At 48.5% G+C, this 22,540-nt stretch overlaps 2 protein-coding genes across 2 annotated transcripts in view; one reads left to right on the forward strand and one right to left on the reverse strand.

Moving 5' to 3' along the window:
• Sloth2 (ubiquinol-cytochrome c reductase complex assembly factor 6 sloth 2) overlaps positions 1–15,527 on the forward strand; it is a 26,136-nt gene extending 10,609 nt beyond the window's left edge. Inside the window, exons 3-4 of the mRNA XM_077690017.1 lie at positions 4,623–4,750; positions 15,359–15,527. Coding sequence (XP_077546143.1) covers positions 4,643–4,750; positions 15,359–15,469 — 219 coding nt within the window. The 5' untranslated portion in view covers positions 4,623–4,642 and the 3' untranslated portion in view covers positions 15,470–15,527. The remainder of the gene's footprint in view (positions 1–4,622; positions 4,751–15,358) is intronic.
• A 3,967-nt stretch (positions 15,528–19,494) lies between these two features.
• On the reverse strand, positions 19,495–21,310 carry LOC144158851 (nuclear envelope integral membrane protein-like). The gene has a single exon (XM_077690018.1). The coding sequence runs from the start codon at positions 21,081–21,083 to the stop codon at positions 19,869–19,871; it is 1,215 nt and encodes a 404-aa protein (XP_077546144.1). The 5' UTR covers positions 21,084–21,310; the 3' UTR covers positions 19,495–19,868.
• Positions 21,311–22,540: the final 1,230 nt, after the last annotated feature.

Consider the following 22,540-nt stretch of genomic DNA (forward strand, 5'->3'; position numbering starts at 1 on the left):
AAGACATCTGCCGTGGCCTGTCTTGATTTTTCTGCACACGTAGCACCATCTTTCGGCTGCTCGCCGCATCGCGCGCCGCGGTGCCGGGTCCCGAACCTCCGCAGATGTTCAGCATAGGCTAAGCATCGCAGCAGTTATCTGATCACTGCATTTAAAGTCAGCGCTGAATCCGTAGCTCGATTTTTCACCACACTAGCATCTGCTTTCTCGCATGTGGAACTTCTTTTCCGCGATCAGGTTGATTTGGAAGAGTGGTGACAAGCTGTTGCTACCGTGGTCTGTGTCGGTTTGAGCCGCTTTGTGGACTGTGCACGCAGGTGCGGCCAGCGTGTGCGCGGACCGTTACGGAGGGCAAGTAAACGCTTCCCGATTGCCTGCTGTATTCATTTCTTGCGAACGATGCGCGGAATGTACACATTTAGCTCAGCGATCGTCGTTGATCGGGTGTACCGGGGAACTACCTGTTGGTGTCACTTCAGCCGCGATAGACGCCAAAACGAACACAAGCAACTTGCCGGCTAGCGGAAACTGGTAATGTCGGAAATGCGTTCCCACGACTCCCAGATATGACGCAGGGCGGCGCTAGTCTCTAATGCGCATGCATGTAAACACAAACACGTCGAATTCGCCCGATTCGACGAACCAATGCGATACGCTATTGTCACATTCTTGTAAACGCACTTATAGAGGAATCACCAAAAATGTGGCTGGGGACTCACCAGTGCTTCATCTATTTTCCCTAATACCTGGATAATTTGTTTGAAGTTTGCGATAAGATTGGTGCCATTGCTATCCTGACAAGTCTTTTAAATGAACCAAACTTGTACTTTGTCTTCAGGGCACCTTTAAAGGGGCCATGCACACAGAACACAAGTTTGGGTTATTTGAAAGGTTGCCTCGTTAGAATCATACTGACCCCACTTTTAACTCACATTTTGCTTAAAGGAGTCATGAAGAGAAAACACAAGTTTGGTTCATTCAAAAGATTGTCTCGTTAGAATCATACTGACACCACTTTTAACATAAACTTCGCTCAAATAAGCTACATAATTAGGAAAAACGGGAATGGTCATGCGACCCACCAGCTCATTTCCCGCAACAGAACCTATGATGTTACATGAGCTAAGCTCTGCGATTGGCGGAGGCTGGCAGAAGCAGACGCAAATTAGGTAGAGCTTACAAACTAGACGAACGAGCGATTTGCGCTTAAATTTAGGGCACATTCTTTACAAAGCAATAAGAATGATGGGACAAACAGTGGAAGTTATGAAAGCACATGTAAACATAGAAGTACTGATGCGTTCTGCTGTTCGTACTGCGCACAGCATGCTTGGTTTAGCTGCACAGCACTACGGGGCTTGGGGTTGTCTCAGACGACACTGGCCGATTGATGCAAGCAACGGTGTCTTACGTGACCCCATTTGTCGAGCGAGCACTGTTTCAGGGAACGAATATTTTCTCCCAGAACAAAAACAAGCCAGGTTTAAATGCGGGCAAAAACAAACCAAACGCTTGCCACGGTACGGTGGCGCCATCTAGGTTACGGAACGTAAAGAAACTCGGGAACAAACCATAGAGTTCATACCGACACCGCTGTACAGGGTGGAGACAACCTTTGAACGGTCCCGTGCCGCCGCAATTGGGCCAACGGGCTCAACACGTTATTCTTTTCGTTTCCCACAAGACCTAGCAACGCGAAACAGACAATATGATTCGAACTTCTTGAGTAAACCGCGTTCCGGCGATAATTTTAGCGCGGTTTTGACACAATGACTTGCTTCGGCGGCGAGCGAGCAACCGAAAATGGCGGCGCCAGCGTATGCGTGTCTCTACCCTGTACGGCGGATGCGTGAATGAAGGTACTCTAGGCTGCAGAGCGGTCGGTTCCTGTGATGTCATTTGGGACCACGAAAACGCACGATTGAGCGGGAAAATCAAAATTTTAACCTAAATTGTTTAATTTCTCAGTGAATAAAGCACCGTTTGTATCCGGACAAGCGCTGGGGGCACTATAAAACACGAAATCTTTCGAATAAAACGAACTTGCATTTTCTCTTCACGGCTCCTTTAACAGGGTGTCTAGCGACCGGGAAAACCGGGAAAACCGGGAAAAGTCAGGGAATTCTGCGCCACCGGGAAAAATCAGGAAATTGTCAGGGAATTTTTCAATCAAGTAGTATCAGTCAGGGAAAACCGCTTCGGGGCCTGCCCAGTTTCAGAATAGGGGAAACTAGTGTTGGGGGCCCCGAAGAAGTTACCGAACGCAACACGTTCGTGAACCGCATAAAACGTTTTCTGGTTTTTCTGCAATCTAAAACGCCCCGCGCACGCCTGAGGCGCGCTGACGCCGCCGCGAAAACCACCCGCACGGTGCGTGCCGAGCGGCAAGCGCCGGCAAAATGGCGGCTGCACCGGCCGCGGAGTAGTGCGGGCGCTCCAACCACCGCTTCTAACCGCTCTTTAAAATGCTACCCAAGGCACAAACGCACTTGCTTGTGCAGGAAATGAGCCACCGCAGGCACGAAATCGTCGACGCGGCCGTGAAAATACCGCGCATGAATCGCGTGCAGAAACTCGCCGTGCGGTTCACGCAGCTCGCAGCTGACTTATGTTGCTGGTTGCACTTGCGCTGAGGGGCGATGTAGGTAGTGCCCAAATCGCACGCACAGCGCGCTTTTTTTTTTCAGCGAATTTTAAAAGTCCGCGATTTTTGGGAGCTAATCTTGAAAGAACTTCTTTCTTATGACAGGAGCCAGAATTACCTAATCAAAAAGGAACACGACATGGTTAAATTTAGCGTGAACTGCGTGGGGCGTTTTCTGCTCGCGAAAATGCGTCGCGCACGTCACACGCTCTGACGCTGCCGCGGAACCGCCTGCACGCTGCGTTAACTACGCTGCGTTTCCGCTGCAGGCAGCGGAAACATAGCGGCGGCTTCGACCGCGAAGTGGTGACGGGAGCTCGAGCGACCGCTTCTAAGCGCTCTCTAAAGTGCCACACAAGGCACCCACGAAGTTGCTTGTGAGGTTAAGGAGCTTATAATGTGCGCGAAAACAGTACTATAAAACATCATCCGCGCCGCTAGTGAAAGCGCCCATGCAATACCTGCCGGGGTGGTAAGCCTAAACATCTGTGGCGGGGCCATCCGGCTGTCTCGAGAGCTTTGAAACTGCCGCCCCGAGGCGTGCGGCTCTCCATTGGTGCAAGTCGGCAGGCTCCTCCCACTGCCTCGCTCGACGCGCGTCATTTTGTGAGCGAGGTCACTACCTCTCCCCCCCCCCTCAAAAACCTCATCGCATCGCAGAAGCTGCCGCGCGCGCGAATCATCGACGCGGGCGTCAAAAAATCGCACGCGCAACGCCGACGCGCCCGAATCGCGTGCAAAAACGCACCATGCGGGTCACGTTGCATGTCAAACCAGAACAATAAAAAAAAGTAAAAGGTGCTCGCTGAAGCGCAACTTTAAGCTTCTATCCCGCAAGATGAAATAAACTCCCGGAAGCCGTAACAGAAGGCAAGCAAACTGAACAAACTGAAGTTAATCAACGTGCATTTTGAGAATTAGGGCACTTGCAACAAATGTGTTTTTCCTTATAATAAAATGTGTTTTGTATATGCTTTTTATATGCTTCACGACCATTTCCACAGAATGGCTTCTTTTGTATAGGTCAGGGAATTTCGTTTAAAATAGTCATGGAAAACATGGAAAAGTCAGGGAAATGGAATTAAGCAATTTGCTAGACACCCTGTTTAAATAACCTACATAATGAGGAAAAAAAGGAAGGGCCATGTGACCCACTCGCTCATTTCCCGCAACAGAACCCATGATGTCATACCAGCCAGCTCTGCGATTGGCGGAGGCGGCAAAAGTAAGCGCAAATTAGGCACAGCTTATAAGCTTGCCTAGCGAGCTATTTGCGCTTAAATGCAATGAATATTCATTTTACAGGCGCAAGTATGGTGGGGTAAACAGTGGAAGTTACGGAAATACACATAAACGTAGAGGTAGTGATGCACATCGCTGTTGGTACCGGGTGCACTATGCTTGTTTTAGCTACACAGCAGTCCGCCGCTTTGGAGTTGTCTTACACGACACTGGCCGATTGGCATAAGCGACGTTGTCTTACGTGACCCTGTTTGTCGAGCATACCCCATGCTTCGTGAAACGATTACTTTCTACAGCAACAAAAACAAGCAAGGTGCAAATAAATAAAAAAAAAAGCAATGCTGGACAACGGTTCGTAGATGAGTATAGTAGCGCCATCTGGGAGGACTGACGGCAAGCAAGGCTGAAGAGCCAAATGGCGCAGTGGAGATTCGTTTGAATGCGCACACTTATGACTTCATGGCAGACGTCACAAAAACACTGATTTGGTGGGAGAATCAAAATTTTAACTTCAATTGATTAATTTCTCAGTGAAGACGGCATCATTTGCTACCAAACAAATGCTGGGGCACTATAAAACACAAAATCTTTCGAATAAAGCAAACTTGTATTTTGTCTGCATGGCCCCTTTAATTTCGCTATCGTGCATGACGTATTGCCGCAGTCCAGTGTCAATCGATCATCTGCCTGCACTGCTCCAGCTACAACACGCTCAATCTTTTGTCAATGCTCGCAGCGAAGAGCGGTCGTACCGGGATGCCGTACGGATACTCGTGGCCTGCCTATTTGCGCTTCGCCGGAGCGGCGATGCTGTCCATGTTTGCCGGAGCGCAGTGTGTCCACCAGCTCTACAGGCCTCTGGATGTGAGTTGGTTATGGACAAATCTTTCCCTAGCTGCTGTCCCTTCTTTGGTTCCCAATGACACATTTCACGGGGGGTTCTAATAACGTGACAAAACTTCAAAAAGTGCAACGCTGAAAATGTGAGGCAAAGAGATTAGCAGGACGAGTGCTTACTCTCAACTGAGGTTTAATCAGGAAAAACGAAGAACGCATGCCCTCCCAAGTGACCAGACCACGCATGCATCGTAAAAAGCAGGCGGGGTCAACCCAAATTAAAACAATTGCAACTACTGTCAAAACCTGCAATAACGAATTCGCCGGGGGGAAGACCAAAAAATTCACTTTTGCAGAAATTTCGTTGCCACGAGAATGAACCATAAATGACAGGAAAACCGTTCGCAAACCGGAAATTTATTTCCGAAAGTCGGTTATATTACTTGACAAGCCTTACCTTGCAGTAACTTCACAGCTCAGCTCTCACATTAGAAGAAGTGCTTCATTGCGAGTCGTACGCACCTAGGAAGAACCGAATCATGTCAAACGCATCCAAAACATCCTGTGGGTTCACCTTCTCAGCATGTTTTTCTCCCTGGATCTTGGCACCAAGTATGTCTGAGCATGCAGACAAAGTTTAGCTTCTTCAGTTGGTGAACTTTGCCAGACAGTGGCATCTCGTTGTTCAATTGCTGCCCACAAAACTAAGTTATCATCACTTCGTCGACGTCCAGAAAGGTACACTGTTATGTTGTGTGCGTGTGTGCCATTAAAGAGTGGCATGCTTGCTTTTGAAAATGCTAGAGCGAACTGCAGGCTGTTACAAACTCATCGAAGCTATCCTCCCTTCACTTGGACCACTGACTTGGACAATGATGGCTGCCTTATCTTGCCGTGATAAAAACTTCCACTTTTGATTGAGAGAAAACGTTCCGATTGCCGCACAGAATGAATGCCGCGAGATATCCAATGCATGGGCTTGCCGGGGGTGTTTGCCGGGGATCCGAAAATATTTTGTTGCTGTGGGAATTTTGAACTCACGGGATTTCGTTATTGGGGGGTTTGACTGTACTATAAAGTGTGTGACCCACTAGCTGCCAATATAGGCAATCTCTTTCGCGTGTAAAGAAATAGAAGCCTGACTGTCACAATCGTCACCTCTCTGGGTTATCTGGAACACTTCGGCTATCTCCGTGTTAACCGTATTTGCCTGGTTGTAGCGCGATTTTGTTTTTCTAATTCCTGCTACCTGAACTCGGCCCCTGTGTTACCATCGAATACCAAAATTCAAGTTGCCTAAAAAGTGCACTAGTGCCCACAATTTTCATCGACGGCCGCAGGTTTGGCCATTTTGCAATCTGTGTTGGCAACATGGGCCAGAGCCATTTAGATTCACTACAAGCCAGCACCGGCTCGCTTTATTTTCTCGTTTTTCTAAATTCTGCGGTGGTAGTGATGGTGACGGCGTTGAGGGTGCTTGCGTCATAGTGTGTAGAAACCTCAGTGGTTTTCGTTTGCCCTCCTCTTCGGCTGCCCTTGGGATTTGGCTGATCTGTGGATGTGATGAAGGAAGGATCGGTTGAGGAGCGATTCAGGGCTCCACGGCCATTCCTCCGAGGGGGTTAGGGGTAAGTGAGCCAAGCGGATCCCAACCATGCGGGAAGCAGAGATTATTAAAAGGATAAGAATGGGGTGGAGTGCATACGGCAGACATTCTCAGGTAATGAATGGCAGCCTACCATTGTCCCAGAAGAAGGTGTACGACAGCTGCATCCATCTCACCGGTACTCACCTACTGGGCAGAAACTTGGAGGCTCACTAAGAGGGTTCAACTTAAATTGAGGACGACTCAGCAAGCACTGGAACAGAAGATGATAGGTGTAACATTAAGGGACAAGAAGAGAGCGGAGTGGGTCAGGGAACAAACGCGGGTTAAGGACACATTAGTAGAAATTAGGAAGAAGAAATGGGCGTGGGCAGGGCATGTAATGCGAAGGAAAGATAATCGTTGGTCATTAAGGGTAACAGAGTGGATCCCTAGAGAAGGCAAGCGTGGCAGGGGGCGGCAGTAAGTTAGATTGGCAGATGAGATCAAGAAGTTTGCGGGGATAAATTGGTCACAGTTAGCACAGGACCGGGGTAACTGGAGATTGATGGGAGAGGCCTTTTCCCTGCAGTGGGCGTATGTAGGCTGGTGATGATGATGATGACAATGATGAGCCAAGCATAGGGTGTTCCGGGAGAGCTGGTAATAGTCAGTGACCTCCTGATAAGGGGTGAGGGTGTCCCTGGTGGAGTAAGCTCCTTGATGGGAAGAGGTCTCATCAGGTGCACGGGTGAGCCGTCTTCGTGCCACCTCATGAGCACACTCGGCATCGTCCGCTCGTGTGTGTGCTCCTTACCAGAGGAGCTCAGCAGGTTGCTGACGAGAGGTGAATTTTGGAGGAGAATTTCATAGGCTAGAGGGGAGATAGTGCCGCTAGCAAAATTTTTGATGGCCATTTTCGAATCAGATAATAATAGATCACGGGAAGGCCGGTGTGCAGGAGCCAGGGCTATGGCCACCACTTCCACAACATGTGAAGTTGTGTTGAAAATAGTGCGGGTCGTGAGAGGAGTAGCGGTCGGCGGCGACAGTGAAGGCCGGTTTTTGCTGGTGTGCTGCAGCGTCTACTTAGAAGGTGTTTCACGAGGGGGTACCAAAATGGCAGCATCCCCACTCCGTGGATGATGGCGAGGGTGCGGAGTACGGGGACTTGAAATGACATTCAAGTTTCACCCCTAGTGACATCCGATTTGCGCCCCGACCGTCATTCGATTTGAGAGCCGTGAGTTGCACCTTGATTTTTTCCTAAATGAAACTGCAACTCACGGCCCACATCGAATTTCGCTTGATTTTCGCTTGATGGTGGTGTGCGCACGGATGCACGCGGACGGACATTGGGAGGTCCTAACGTACTCCACACCGTTACAGGCGAGGGAGTAAGCCGTTTGACTCTCGGGTACTAACTCACGGTCGTAGCCCGATGGGTAACATGACTGACACTGACTCTGTCTGGTTTACCAGACACAGGCTCAATTCCTGCCCGTGGCTGTGTGATTTTTTTGCGATTGTAAATGCTATGCGCACACACACGGACGGACATTCTGCGGTCCTACTCCGCACCTAAAAGTTGAAATGTGGGCATGCACTCGAGCAGCTTGTCAGGCAGTGTGATAAGTAGGGTTCATGTTGTGGGAGAGTGGACGAATTGTTATGCAGTACCTGCAATTGAGTGCAATGCAAGATGTGGGGGTTGTTGAGGTGACAAGGAAAGCGGGTGAATAAGAGACAGTGCTCGTCAACTGTTTTATCACACCCAAGGAGGCTACCTAGTGCGGTTGGCAGCCAGCAACAAACGTTGCTGTGTGATATTTGTAAGACCTGTTGTGGTTGTGGTCGATCGTGCCACTTGAATGCCAGCATGTAACTCACTGATTACTCAGTACCTTATCAATGACGTCCTACTGACTTTGTGTAGCGGGAAAACGCAAAGCTAATCAATATCAGCAATATTTTGTGTGCGTGAAACCAACTCCTTTTCATTTAGAACAATGCTGCGTGAGCCATCAAACACTTGTTCTTTCAATTAAAACAAGGACGTGCTGTGTGTTGTGTAAGGCTTTTGCAAATGCAAATTCATGCTTGAAAAGACAAACGCATGTTTTATGGACACTAGCCACATCAGTGTAGGGCGCGACTTTTCTAAAACGTAACGTGAATGGGGAAAAAGAGTAAATTCTTTGGCATCACCGACCCAATAATTCTTGAATGGTTGAAGTCAGGAAATCCTATTTGATGCCACAACGATGATCCGTTGGGCCTAGAAATCAGGCCACGTTTATTTTCAACGGCTTGGCAGTTTGCTCAAAAAGTCGGCCAAATTGTTCTTGTGCCAGAGGGGCCTTGCCACGAATTTCTTTGTCACACTCTGGCAACAGCGTCTTAAGTTGGCTTTGCCACCCGGCTCTGGAGCTATGCGAGAAAGCCAAATGCATGTTCCACCTTTATGGATCAAAATGACATGTGGTAACTTGATGCTAGGGGAGATTGCATTGACGGCATGTTACCCATCAACATCTTATAAAGCAAAGGTTTCTTGGTGGGGCCGACGGCGTGCTGTCAAAAAACTAATGCGTTTCCCTATAGATTGGTCGATCGACCGACCGTTCTTCCAGTGGGTCAAAATGTTTACTCGAAAATCGCAAAAGAGGAGTGGTTCTAGATACAGGGTTCGCACAGGTCCTTGAAAACCTTGAAAACCCTTGAATTTAGAAGTGTCAATTTCAAGGCCTGGAAAGTCCTGGAATTTTTACATGGTCCTTGAAAACCCTTGATTTTTCCGGGGAGAATCAATGGCCCTGTCTTTTCACAAGAATTTAAAGTATTTGTCGTGGATTTTAGGTGCTAACAAATGTAAAGAAACATTGTAACAATCAAGTTTCAGTGTATTGCGTGAAATTACAAGTTTGGTACATGTACTTTCATTATTACGAGGCAACATTGGGAGCAGGCACTTGTCAATCCAATCCATGTCACGATACAATCCAGTGAAAGCCAGCTTTTGTTCTTTAACTTGCATCTTCCATCTAGTCTGTGGACGGCCTTTCATTGCATGTTTGCTGTGCCTCATACGCTCCATCTACGTTTGCTTTTACGTGCAAATGGTGGACGGGTACATCGTCCTGCCTTGCAGCAACACTTGCCGATTTAATTTCAGCTGATACTCTCGTTGACAAAGCAGGAGATGCAGGCAACATTAACTAAGCTTTGAAATCAAGCAGCCTCAGCAAACACAAAGGAAAAAGAAAAACCTCTAAATACCAGCCATAAGGTAAAAAATAAAGCTGGGGAAGCATTTACAAACCCGTTAGCACCTATCTAAATGTGCACTAATGTGCTTAGGTATTGTGCAATAAAAAACTTTTGAATTGTGTTGGAAAAGTTGTAAATAATCCCAGATAAAACATTAGATGGGGACCTTGAAAATGTGTTTTCTGGTCCTTAAAAGTCCTTGAAAACCCTTGAATTTTCGCTTTTGAAGCCTGTACGAACCCTGTAGATAAGACAGTACACACATCAATCATGAAGAAGGAGTACAATAGCATACCTTTACCTCACAAACCACTTATCCTTATACACTTAGAATGTTCGTACATACAGTGGAATCTCGGTGATACGAATCTCAGGGGGCGGCAAAAATATTTGTATCACCCGAAAATTCGTATCACCAGAAACCGAGAAACAATAAATTTTCTGCCCTTGAAAATGCCCCGCGCACGCTACAGGCGGCGGCAACATGGCGTCGGCTTCTGCCGCGAAGTGGTGCAGGACGCTCCAACGACAGCTTCTAACAAATCGTTAGAATACCGCTCAAGGTCATTGCTCATGCGGGAAAGGAGCTGATAGTGTGGCCGACAACTGCCCTATAAAATGTCATCCGCGCCAAATATTCGTCGCGGAGGTGGCCTAGCCAGCTGCTGTGAGAGCTTCGAAATTGCTACCATGAGTGCGCGTCTCCCCATTGGCGCAACTCCCACTGCCGCCCGCAGCAACCAAGGTGAAAGCTGCCGCCGTGGCACAGTAAACAGCCGGCGTGCCGAACCGCAGTCAACGCAAACGTACAAAAAACTGCCACACTTACCGAAGCAGTTGGCAATTGTCGTAGGCGACACACGCTGCCAAGCCATCGCAATGAAATGTAGAGCATCGAGGATGTTGATGTGCAAGTCTTCATCCTTGCAGTCAATTTTCGGCAGGAGACGGCGCACCAACAAGCTCTTGTAGTGGTGCTTGGCATTCTTGATGATGCCAGCATCAAGCGGCTGCAAGTGAGTGGTTGCATTTGCCTGTAAAAATACAACTTTAACGTTCTGCAGCGTCATCTCTTTTGGGTGCGCTGGGCACTGGTCCAAAATCAAAACAATCTTCCTGTTTTGAGAGCTCATCTTTCTGTCCAGGTAGGTCACGAACTCCAAAAATGACGACAACGTCATCCACACCTTCTTGTTTGCTTTATAAAGGCAAGGTAACCGCCCGGCTACCTTGAAGCACCGCGGCTTCTGCGACTTGCCGATGACTGTGAGTTGCATCTTCTCCGATCCGTCTGAATTGCATCAGAACAGCACGGTCACTCGCTGCTTGCTCTTCTGCCCACCATGGCAGGCTTCGCCTTTGAAGCACAAGCTCTTTTCGGACTGCAGGTTCTAAAATAGCCCAGCCTCATCCACATTGAAAATGTCTCGAGGTTCGTATCCCTCAATTAACGCTGGCAGTGTTGTTGCCATCCAATCCTCAACGACGGAGCCTTCGACCTTTTTACCTTCGCCGCTGACGGTCTCTTAGGGAAGGCCATGCCTGGCCTTAAACCTATGGATCCATCCTCCAGAGGCCTGGAAGTCGTCGATGCCGAGCGAAAGTGCTACGTCCGCAGCTTTTTCGCGTAGCACTTTACCGTCAATGTTGACGCCCGCTGCTGTGGCCTCTTTAAACCACGTCAGAAGCACTTCTTCTAACTTCACGTCATGGGACGTTTTCGCCTCCTTCTTGTTTAACCCGAAGAGCTGCACATTGCGCATTATCTGGTCGCGCTGACCGACAAACAATGAGAGAGTGGACGCCGCTAGACCCAACTCTTTCGCGACGTCTGCGCGCTTTTTCTTCGCCTCCTCATCCACTTTCCTCAAAATTTCTAGTTTTTCCTTGAAAGAGCCTTTCGCTTTTGCGACCTTGGGGTGCTGACATGGCTCTTGCGAATCGATGCTTGAGAAGACACGAGTGCGAACAGACGCGCGCACAGGAACTCCACACACGTAATCAACGGACAAGTGGCGCAGGAAACATGGCAAGACGACAAGCAAGGCGACGACAGGACAGTCAGAGCGCGGGGCATATAGGGAAGCGAGGAATGTGGAGAAGGCGAAATAGCGAATACTCACCATCAGAAACGTGAGGGAAGGCCTGGTTTTCGCCCCCAGCCATGCTTTATTTACAAAGTAATACAAAAGGTAAGCTAGAGGCACCCTAGCTGCAGGCAGTGCAAACGAAAGTCGCAGCGAGAAGAGAACGAAGCGGGAGATACGAGAGGGGAGAGAGAATAGTCGCAGGAAGGGTGAAACGTTCCGCTCGTTCGGAGCACCTCTCTCGTTGCGATTGTAAACACCCCACGTGGAGGATTACCGTCGGCTGGGGAAGACTAATGCTTTTGGGCCCGTGCTCACCCAAGGCCGCACGGCCGCATCAAAGCTCCCTCCTCCTGTCCTCCCATCCACGCCGCGGTCAGCTGCTCGCGGCTCGCGTTTTCGTGTCGCCCGCACCGGAGTAATAAATGTGTATGGCAGTCATGGGCACGTTACCGAAAAAAAGTAACAGTGTTACAGTTACAGTTACCTAACCCAAAAAGTAACTCTGTTACAGTTACAGTTACAATTTTCCAACAGTAACTAGTTACAGTTACTACAAAAAAGTAACGTTGTTACTTTTCCATTACTGTATAAAACTAAGTAATAGCTAAAAAGATTTGTCTTATTTAATAAAAGCGTACGAAGGCATACAGGTAGTAAAAATTACACCTAGTAAAGCCTACATGAGGGAAACCTAAAGTGTTGCACTCTCATGCCCAAACCAACAATCGTTGTGTACGCTTCATTTTTTTTTTATTACTGAAGTTTTGCTATCCATTATAAGGAACCTTATTTTTTTGTTGCTACACTCTCGCTGCAAGAAATTGACTTGCAAACATCATTGTAGCACAGAATTAGTTGTTTTTCAAAGTTGGAATCAGAGAGGCCGAACTTATATTATACAGAGCTGGAGGACGACACAGCCGAGACAATCTTTCAATGTCAACTTAATTTATTTTCGCCTACAATGCCGTCATTGACCGCCCCGCGTAGTGAGAGAGAATGGGAAAAAGGGGGGGGAGGTGGCGGATCGATGGAAGGCCCTTGGAGGAAAGGGGAAACGGACGTAAGAGTACTTCGGTTGTCGAGGTGTTTTTGAAAGATACTCAAAAAAGCGCTTCGTTAACTTTTTACTTCGTACTTGTGGTCGGAGACGGGGCACAATCTGAGCCATTGCCGAAGCAACGTTTGTCCGTGGGCCCTCGGAGTTGGTCTCCCGCCCCAACCCCCAGCCACCCCCATCCCCGGAATGAGACAATATATTTCCAAAAGGAATATAAACTGAAATGAACGCTTTACTGTTTTGCCCCTCCTCCACCTCCCCCCTGTCCTCACAAAGGCGGATTTTGCCATCTCGACCGGAAAACACTGCTTTCACAATCCCAGCCTTCCACAGCAATCACGTCGCCGATCCCAGGAACCCCTCCCTTCGTTTGCTTTGAGGCGTAGGCCGAACGAAGCTCGCCCAAGTATTCCTTGCACCCAACCTTCAGGAGCAGATGTAGCTACTGTTTTCGTTTTGGCCACAGCCCTCTAAACGAAGTTGCGAGGCTTTCCAAGAACATTTCTTCGTGCAGTGGCAGTGTGGTCAGACGTCTGCCGGCCAAGATGCTGGCTGGTGTGAGGGCAGCCGGGGGCCACCATCGTTGGGGTCGTCGTATGTGTGGAGGGGCATGAAATTTATTACTTCCTCGACCTCGTTCGAGCACTGTTGACACCTCTATGAAGCCTCTAGACCAGGGGTCCCAAACGCGTGGTCCCAAATACGGCCAGGGGTCTCTAAAGTTCACAATGGTCGCAAGCAACTGCGACTTGTGAATCGAACACTCTAGAGTGTGCTTAGGGCTGGACTAGCGCGAGGCCGCCGAGAGACTCCCCGCGGCGTTTTATGGCCCTACAAACAGGGCTGCATGTCGCTAATGAGAAAGAGACGCCCTGACCGGAGTTTTCCAGGCTTCCGTGAAAGTGCAGAGGTTTCAGTGCGTTGTGCAGCGTTTGTGGGTGTTTGTTTTCCTGTTCGCCTTTGTATTCCTGTTCACCTTTGTTTTCCTGTTCACTGCACTCCAGATGTGGCGAAAATGGTGCAGCCGCACATCGGACTATAGGTTCTGGCGTGTCAACATGCATCCACGTGCGCTTAGGCACGTGTCGCAGGGTATGGGTGAGAGCGATGTCGCGCTGCTGAGGAAAATACTGCAGCTGAGAAACTTCGAGCCATTAGTGGACCAGGTGGAACACCAGGCACACATGCATGCCTAAACATTTCTAGTCCAGATCTTTTTCACCCATACAAAGGGAGTGAGCTGGCATAGATGAAGTAGACGAAGGTTCTGTGGAGGAAAGGCCGAAAAAGTGAAACGCACAAACTGTGCAACGGTCGTTAATGAGTGTTGCTGTTGGATAATTTTTTTATGGAAAAAAGTAACTGTAACGATATTTATCGTTACAGTTACTCCACAAAAAAGTAACAGTGTTACAGTTACAAGTTCCACTAACTTAAAAGTAACTGTAACGATATTTATCGTTACAGTTACTCCACAAAAAAGTACCAGTGTTACAGTTACAAGTTCCACTAACTTAAAAGTAGCTAGTTATAGTTACAAGTTAGTGAAAAAAGTAACTAGTTACCGGTAACGCATTCCTAGTAACTAGTTACTGCCCAAGACTGAGTAGAAGTATATTAGCTTTCACACTTTAGCTTCCGCTATGCTCCTATAGTAGTACCAAGATGGATGTTTAGCGCGTTTCCTGTAAATTGCCATGGTGCCGTATCGTATTTGACTTGCTCTGCTCTTATGAGATCTGATTGATTGATTGTAGGGTTTAACACGCCGACGCAACGCAGGCGATGAGGCACGCCGTAGTGGAGGGCTCCGGATTAATTTTGACCACCTGGGGATCTTTAACGTGCGCTGAAATCTCATACACACAGGCGTTTTTGCTTTTTGCCTCCATCAGAAAAGCAACCGCCGTGGCCGGGAATCGAACCCGCGACCTCGTGTTCAGCAGCACAACGCCTTAGCCACTGAGCCACCGCGGCGGGTCTTCTTATGAGATCTGCCCCGTTTGATTGCAAGCACCCGTTTGAGTAGTCTGAAATTTTAGCAGAACCCTCTAATTGTGCAGGGAAATCATTTGCAAGACTGCGCCACAATGGCTGCAGTGCATTTTTCATTTGGTAATGTTTGTGACAATCATTTAAAGTCACATTTCAAGAGCTCGCGAGAACCTTCATTCATGCAGGATTATGAACCCATCAAAATTGTACCTGGAAAGTTTGTATGGGTTGCTTTCATGCTTGAGGCTCAGTCGAGTACTTCAGATGTTGTGAGGACATTCTCCAAGTCTTGAAGCTAAGGGAAACTAGAGGATACCTTCCACTTCATTCACTACTTTCTCAATTTAGAAAAAAAAAATTCTTCCTCAAACTAGCACCAAAGAAGCTCCACATGGCCTTATTCCCCATTATAGCAATAATTTAGCTTGTAGCCTTTGTTTAATATCCTTTGATATTTATTTTTTCTTTTCTCAGTGAAACGTCACAGCATGTTCAGAGTTCGTAATGGCTAAAAAGGAGGATACAGGGGCCTTTTTGTACAGGGAGCAGTGTGCTGTCTGGCATGAGGCAGTGACTGAGTGCTTTTCTTTTTTTCCCTATAATAAGATGCCACATCTCTGTCATGTTTCTCCCAGGACCTGGGTGTGTACATAGAAGAAGAGAAGAAAGCTTTGGAGTCTTCAAAACTTGGCCAGGGACAGCCAAGTGACACTCAACAGTCGAAGCACGAGGTCAAGGGAAGTTAGCATGACTACTCACGGCGAGTTTAGAATGTTGCCTGAAAATAAAGTTAGTGTTTTGAAATGGTTATTTGGGGTTGTTTTTGGTCATGGAAACACTACTTTGAGTGGTTCTCAGTCCTTCTAGACACCGGTGAGTTCAAAGCAGCGGTCAGAATAACGTAGGTGAGGCGCCCAGAGGCGCAGCAGTCACCAGGAAGTGAAGGGGCTCTGCACAGTGAACTGCCATGCTCCCTGCCAGTGCTGTGATTGCTTCTGCGCCTCTCAGAGCCACAAGGAAGATGGCAGCGACCGCAATACTAGCAGAAACAACTGTGGAAACATTACTACTCGAAAAAGTTTCACCCGTGGGACTTTGGTGATTTCACATTCTTACATGGAACCAGTTCCAACAGATAAGTAACCCAACAGGCCGCGTTTCTGCCTGCTCAAATAGCATATTTTACTTTTAATTGTTCACGTTTATTGAGACTTTCAGAACATTTCACGACTTTAGCTGTGCATTGAAGAGCCTTCTTTTTGCATAAAATCTTGTCAGGCAACGTGTTAAATTTGACAATGCACTCAAACCTCGTCATAATGAAGTTGAAGGGGAGCTGCAGTTCATTCGTTATATCCATTCTTTCGTTATATCAATTGTAACAGTTTCCGGCAATGTATGCTGAGTTGTATGCACACCTATAAGCATGCAAAGAAGGAAATTGCCTCGCCGCCCACTGTACGGCTGCGCAACCAAGCATGCGAAGAAAATTGAATAGAAGACAAATATTTTGCTTGCTCAATGCACACACTGCCTGTGGTTTTTGTTGGGAGGGGAGACTAATATTGTTCGTTATATTTGTTGACTGGTCTATTTTACTTCGTTACGAGGTTTCAAATGCAGGGTTCTCCATGGAGATTTCAAGGGGAATTTCATTTACTTTGTTATAACGAGGTTTGAGTGTATAAGGGCCAAATTAATGCGAGAACAGCCCCACCAGGGCCATTTTGCACATGGCAGAGTGGTCGCTCCTAAGTAAAAATGGTCTTTCCAGCGAAGGAAGCACTATAGATACTATTCACTGAAAAGTTTAGCTGTCAATTTCTTTGCTTGGCAACGCTGGAGGCGGCTACGGGCATGGTTGAAGCGCCACTGATTGGCACGGCTTGTGCCACTGCGCAAAAAAAAACAGTGGCGTGCGTCGTCTGCTCCATTTCAATGGATTCTTAACGGTGGTGTCAACAGAGGTGTTATTAATTGCATTACATTGGAGTTAAGTCATTACTTGGCGTTCGGTGGGGTAGAGTTGGAACGTCCAACACACATCATGTGCACAGCACGGACAAATACCGCCATCTCACGAACCCCGGCATAACCAGTGACGGCGCACTCACATGGTTGCCTGCATGCATGCCTCGCCAGTGAATACAACCTATAGAGATGCAGACTTTTCTAACAGCTGTGGTATTTTTACGATAATTGGAGCCACGTTTGTGGTACCCCCCTCAATGTGAACTAACAAGCCAAACAAAAGGCAAAAAGTTGGTATGACAGCCCACCCGTCAGCCCGTAATTAAATGTTGTCTACAAGGTATCTTTTTCAGCCACTGATTGCGCTCCGAAGTGACCCTAAACATGTGGAAGCAAATTTTCTTTGTTGCACGGCTGGTGGTCTTACACAGCGGTACTCAACAGCTAACCATCGCGTATGGCAGTGAAAGCACGGTACAAAAAAAAATCTTAGCACGCAATCGAGCAAACACTTGTGCATGTTTTTCACTGTGAATCTGTAAAGACCTAATGCAACAACCCGAGAAAAAGGAGGAAATAATGACGGAAGACCGACCAAGCAGGTATAAAGCAGACGAGAAACCGACAAAGAAGGACGACCAATTTTATATGCGAGGGTCAAAAGAACTGAACAAAAGCGAACAAGCAAAAACAAATTTGGGATACATGGGCACATTTCCACAAAAAATTCGCCAGGTGGTTAAAAAATCAATTTGCAAATACGTCAATGTAGAGGTGCTGGAAAAGCACACGTCCTTAGCAAGCGCCTTCCAGACCTCTGAACTTACTGTCCTCACAACCTCTCCCCGCCCTTCTACAGGGCTCCTGCGCTGCCCAGGGGGCGCTGCGCAAGCGGCTTCCGGGCAGTACTTCCGGGTTGTACAAATGGTACAAAGTTGCGGGGGTCCCAGAGGGTCCCGTGTTCACAGAAGCAAAATGAGCTCGTTCCTCGCGATTGTTTTGCGTCATGGTCACCGGTCCATCCCCGACGAGTCCCATCTCTTCTGGCGATCAACTTGGCATTAGGGGAAAAGCTTTGCAGCGCTAAATATGTTTACAGCGCCGACGAAAGTGCCGGGACGGTGACGGCGCTCTGCCACTCGCAGGTTCACCGATCGATGGTCACATGAAGTGAAATTTGAAGTGAAACTTCCAGTTTAAACTACTTACTACTCTAGGTGACAAGGGCTTTTCAGCAACAGCCGACCAAAAAAGAAGAGTGACGCAATCGGTGATGATGGCTCTTTAAAAGCCAGCGAGTCCGGCCGACCGCTGGCCCGCCTGCTTCGGTGCGCCGCTCTTTTGCGTACCTGCACAGTATGCGTGCGCTTTCATTGAAGAGTGCTCGTTTGCGTCGCTGCTACGAATACATGGTGCGGCGTTAGCTTGCCGTTTTGTAGCGTGTCTCAGTGACAAAATTCAGCGAGTGTAAGCGTGAAATCTGTTTTGTGATTCCGAAATAAGTGGCCGTAAAACTAAGTGGCCGGGCGAACCGAGGGGCCGCTCGCTTTCCTTGTTTGCGCTCACTTTACTTAATTACGCTCTTGCATCATATATTCCCAGTTCGCACTTAATAGGCTAGAATGAGGGTCAGCAATGTTTTCAAGTGTAGGGCCGAGTTGCATGCAGCCGACACTGAGGAGGGCTGGACGGCAAATCGGGTGGGAGGAGAAGGGGGGCTTTGAATGCAAAGCGAAAAAAATTCAGCGAATCGCCAATACTATTTGGCAATACTCTGGCGAAGTGTGAGGATGGAGGACAATTCAACTGGAAGCGAGCAATTTTCTGTTCTTGTCTCGCTGTCTAACTCCATTTGAGGACAAAATTTAACTGGCGTACCGTTCAGATTGTAAGCGACGAAGATAACCAATAGAGTCAGTGATGATCGCATGTAAATATTCGGGGCTGCGCGCACTGTATGCAGCTGTTATGTTATGCAAATATAGAAGTACACATTTCTGCAGGCAGCGGGCGTGCGATGCGATTGTTTTGCGTCTTTTAATAGCGCTAAATTTGTTTATTTGACGGAATGCCTCATACATGTACCCTGCCGTTCGTAAATCGTGCGGCGTAAAACGTTACGCAAGTATAATTTAGTTTGCGAAAATACAAAACAAAATTTCCACTCGTTTTCATGGCGGTGCCAGGCCAGCAGTGTCAGCTGCGCAATTCTTGGGTTCGCTTGCATGCTACCGCTGAAGCAACCTTTTGCAGTTACCTCAGGCTATAGGATGAGCAGCGTTCCGTGTTTATGCTACTCGTGAACTTTCCTTTGTCGACCGCACGCAAGAAGAAAGAACGGTAATCGTCGTCAGGAAGTTAGACCACCGGTCCGACCTGGCGATACTGTCCCACGCCGCAACGACCGCGACAGCTCGCTGAAAAGAAAGCCGATAAATCGGCTGGTTTGAGCGGATATTATTTTGTTTGGCCTCTACAACTACTTTAAGGGCTATTTCATACAGTATGCAGTCATTTCAATGCGCCACGAAGTGATTAAACTAAGTACAACCAAGTTTCACTCTGCCTTATAGCTAAAAAAGCATGGAGGGCGGCGAGGGTCGCCTGCTTTTGTACTACCCAGAGGCGTCGCCACTATAGGGCGCTGCATGTCGCCAAAACTCCACCGCAGGAGGCCTACAACCAAGTCTCGATCCTTCCTATTGATTTCTCTGAACTTTGTAAATGCCGGAGCACGTGGCACTATATTTGCGACAGTTATTTCTTCTTGCCGGCATAAAAATGTCCATTATCTGCGCTCAACTGCGTCAAAATAGTTCGGTGCATCGCTACACAACTCCGGTAGCGCGCAACACCATGCCCTCCCGTTTTCACCCTCAAAGAGAGCAAAACTGCAGCAGTAAAAAGCTGTTTACTCTAGAAACTTCCATGCAAACAGCACTGTGTGAAAATAGTCCAAGGTTAAAATTCGTCAACTTTTACCAAGCATACAGTAAGCAAAGATGCAAGCGTTAAACAGTGTCGTTTCAATGTTACTGGGGATCACAGATTCCCTCAGCGCAGCTCGCACAAGTACTGCATCCGTAATCAGCCAACGTCACCGCTGATACACCAAACAAAATGCGCGTTTCTGTATCACAAACTAGGTATGTAATGGCCAACACTGCACTGCGATCACTCAATGTACTCAACTTCTTGATATCCTTCCCAGTATGAATGAGCTTGTTCGTCGCTGCTGCTTTCCGAGATTCGGCGTTCCCGTGCTACCAGCCTCTGCCTCGGAGTCCGGCAGCCATGCTGTGGCTCATTCTCATCGGAACATATGTACACTGATACATTTTTTGCCCCGGGACTCCTTATTTTCGTTACAATCGTCCACGTTCCATCATCATTGCTGTAAGTCCTGGACCTCTGCGCATGCGCGGCGACAATGCCTCCCGCAGCCGGTGCGGAAGCGCTCACCCTTTCTTCAGCATCGGCACACAGCGGTGGTGCGTCCTTACGAGTACTGAACTTGCGCCACAACGAAGGCAACGTGTAAAGAGAAAGCATCACCAAAATGGCGGTGGTCATCACGTCAGTTTGGTCCGAGGAACAGTACACGCACAATAAACCAGCGAGCTGTAGCGCCCACTGGATAAGGTCGAGGGTCCTGGGGTTGCTTGGCGGGCCGAAGCGGTAGCAGACGGCGAAACTTATGGCGGCGGACGCGAGAAGGTAGCAAACGACGATATGGCCGTGGTTGGCGAGGACGTGTTGCGCGTTCGACCACAGGGACTCGACCCAGGACAGCACGATGGTCCAGCCGAACGCGATTAGCGCGTAACCCGCTGCCCGCCGTGGAAGCAAGCGGCTGGCGAGAAACACCGCGATGAGTAGAAAAGCCAGCACGCCGAAGCCAGTTCCGCAGACGTAGAATACCGCGGCGCTTCGACAGACGAAAGGCGCGCCGAAGAAGGCGGCGACGCCGACGCCGAAGAGGACGAAACGGCGCCGACTCGCGTCGCGAGTGAAGGTGAACTCGTACATCTTCTTCGAAGCAATGCCGACGCAACGGTCCCGTAGGCTGACCTTGCGTTCGATCCTTGAGGCGAGGAGAGAAAAACTGGAGGCGCTGTCGAGATACTTCTGTTGCACTGCTTGTTCGTTCTCCCCGGCGAACAGTTGCAGGTCTTCGGGCAAAACGGTGAACTCGAGCGACGCCGTCTTGAAGAGGTCGAAGTAAGTATTCAGTCCGGGCTGTGGATGCCAGCAGTAGACGTCGATCGTGCCCACGTAGTTGTACAGCTCGGGAGAAGAGTAAATGCGGTTTTCTTCCAGAGGAACTGCCCAGGCCCCGGCGCCACAGGCTAGGTAGCACACGGCGACCATGAAGCGAAGAAAGAGCATATTCTGTCGCTGGTGGGTGCGGTTTTCAGAGGTCACAACACGGCGTAACGGAGTTGCACTACGCCTGGGTCGAGCGACATTTCCGAACACAAAATTATGCCATACTGACACAAAGCGGGCGTGAGAGAAGCGGCGCAACTGACGGCGGCGCGGCCGACACAATGCGAGTGCTCTAATCTGAGCTGACAGGTTCGTTATCAAAGAAGCAAACACTTGTGCAAAGCAAAAAAGAACAATCAGCACAAGCCCAGCTGCTTGTATGGTTGGTGCCGATAGTAATCTGATAATAGCGTGCGGGACACGTACGGATGGCGTCTGTCGTTTTTTTAAATGCATAGCATTTTAGTAACTCACAATGTCACGCGGCGTTCGGCCTAGTCCGCAGCCAGGCCACTACACTATAAAACAAACAACAGTTTCCGGCGCCCGGATTCGAACCCATGACGCCGCGGGCGGAACGGCAAGTGCCGGGCGCACTACCGATTGAGCCACGCAACCAACACGGATTTCGATGCACCGATAGCGCCTTATATCCTTCACTCATTTATGGTTTGTTTCGAAAGCGCCATAAGTTGTCACGCGCCTCCGCAAGATGGCGACACAGGTTCCGCGATCGAGACTATGATCGAGAGACCCGCCATAAGTTGTCACGCGCCTCCGCAAGATGGCGACACAGGTCCCGCGATCGAGACTATGATCGAGAGACCAGCAGCGCTGGTCGCGTCTCGTGCTGCCGGGACGCCCCGCTGTAGCCCACCGCAAATTTGATGACGTGCAGCGTGTAACAAGAAAACCAACAACCAATACGTAATCCATACGACTTGCCGGCGCACCCCCTCGGAAATGCTGTGCATTTGATCGTGCCCCTCGCGAGGGGGATGCTTTTTTTCCTCACTTAGTGTCTTTGTCGTCACTGCAATGGTTTATAAGCATATTAAGTAAACAAAATCAGTGAAACGGCTCGCGCCATGTTCGAAATATTCCCAGTAATGCACTACTTGTGCCGCGCGGAGTAACGAATAAATGGAGAGAAAAAATGGAAGCTAAAACGTCGTTAGAGATGTACAGGGCTGAGAAATTGAACATCAGAAAGGAAAATTTCTACGATAATTCCCAGGGCAGTGCTTTGCTTTTTCAGACTAGAGCAGGTTGCTTGCGGACTAAGAGCTTTGTGGGGAAGTATATATTTACAAAATGATGGGGTATGCGCGGTGTGCGGAAAAGAAACAGAAATTATGCGGAACATAGTGTTAGAATGTGAGGGTATCCATCTAAATCTACATGAGAGAAATAATCGGCTTCCAGAAGCCCTATAGGATTTAAGGGTAGCGCAGAGGAAGTTAACTTCAAGGCAGTGGAGGCGTCGAAAAGGAGATTAGAATGCTGGTGTACGAAAAGCAGAGAGGGGAATATTATTGTGCTTTTATGCCGCGATCAGCTGACGTCTACGAGCTTGC

The sequence above is a fragment of the Haemaphysalis longicornis genome, unplaced genomic scaffold, assembly GCF_048455015.1.
Source record: "Haemaphysalis longicornis isolate Haplotype H1 unplaced genomic scaffold, Haemaphysalis longicornis Haplotype H1 scaffold_10, whole genome shotgun sequence".
Lineage (NCBI taxonomy): Eukaryota > Metazoa > Arthropoda > Arachnida > Ixodida > Ixodidae > Haemaphysalis > Haemaphysalis longicornis.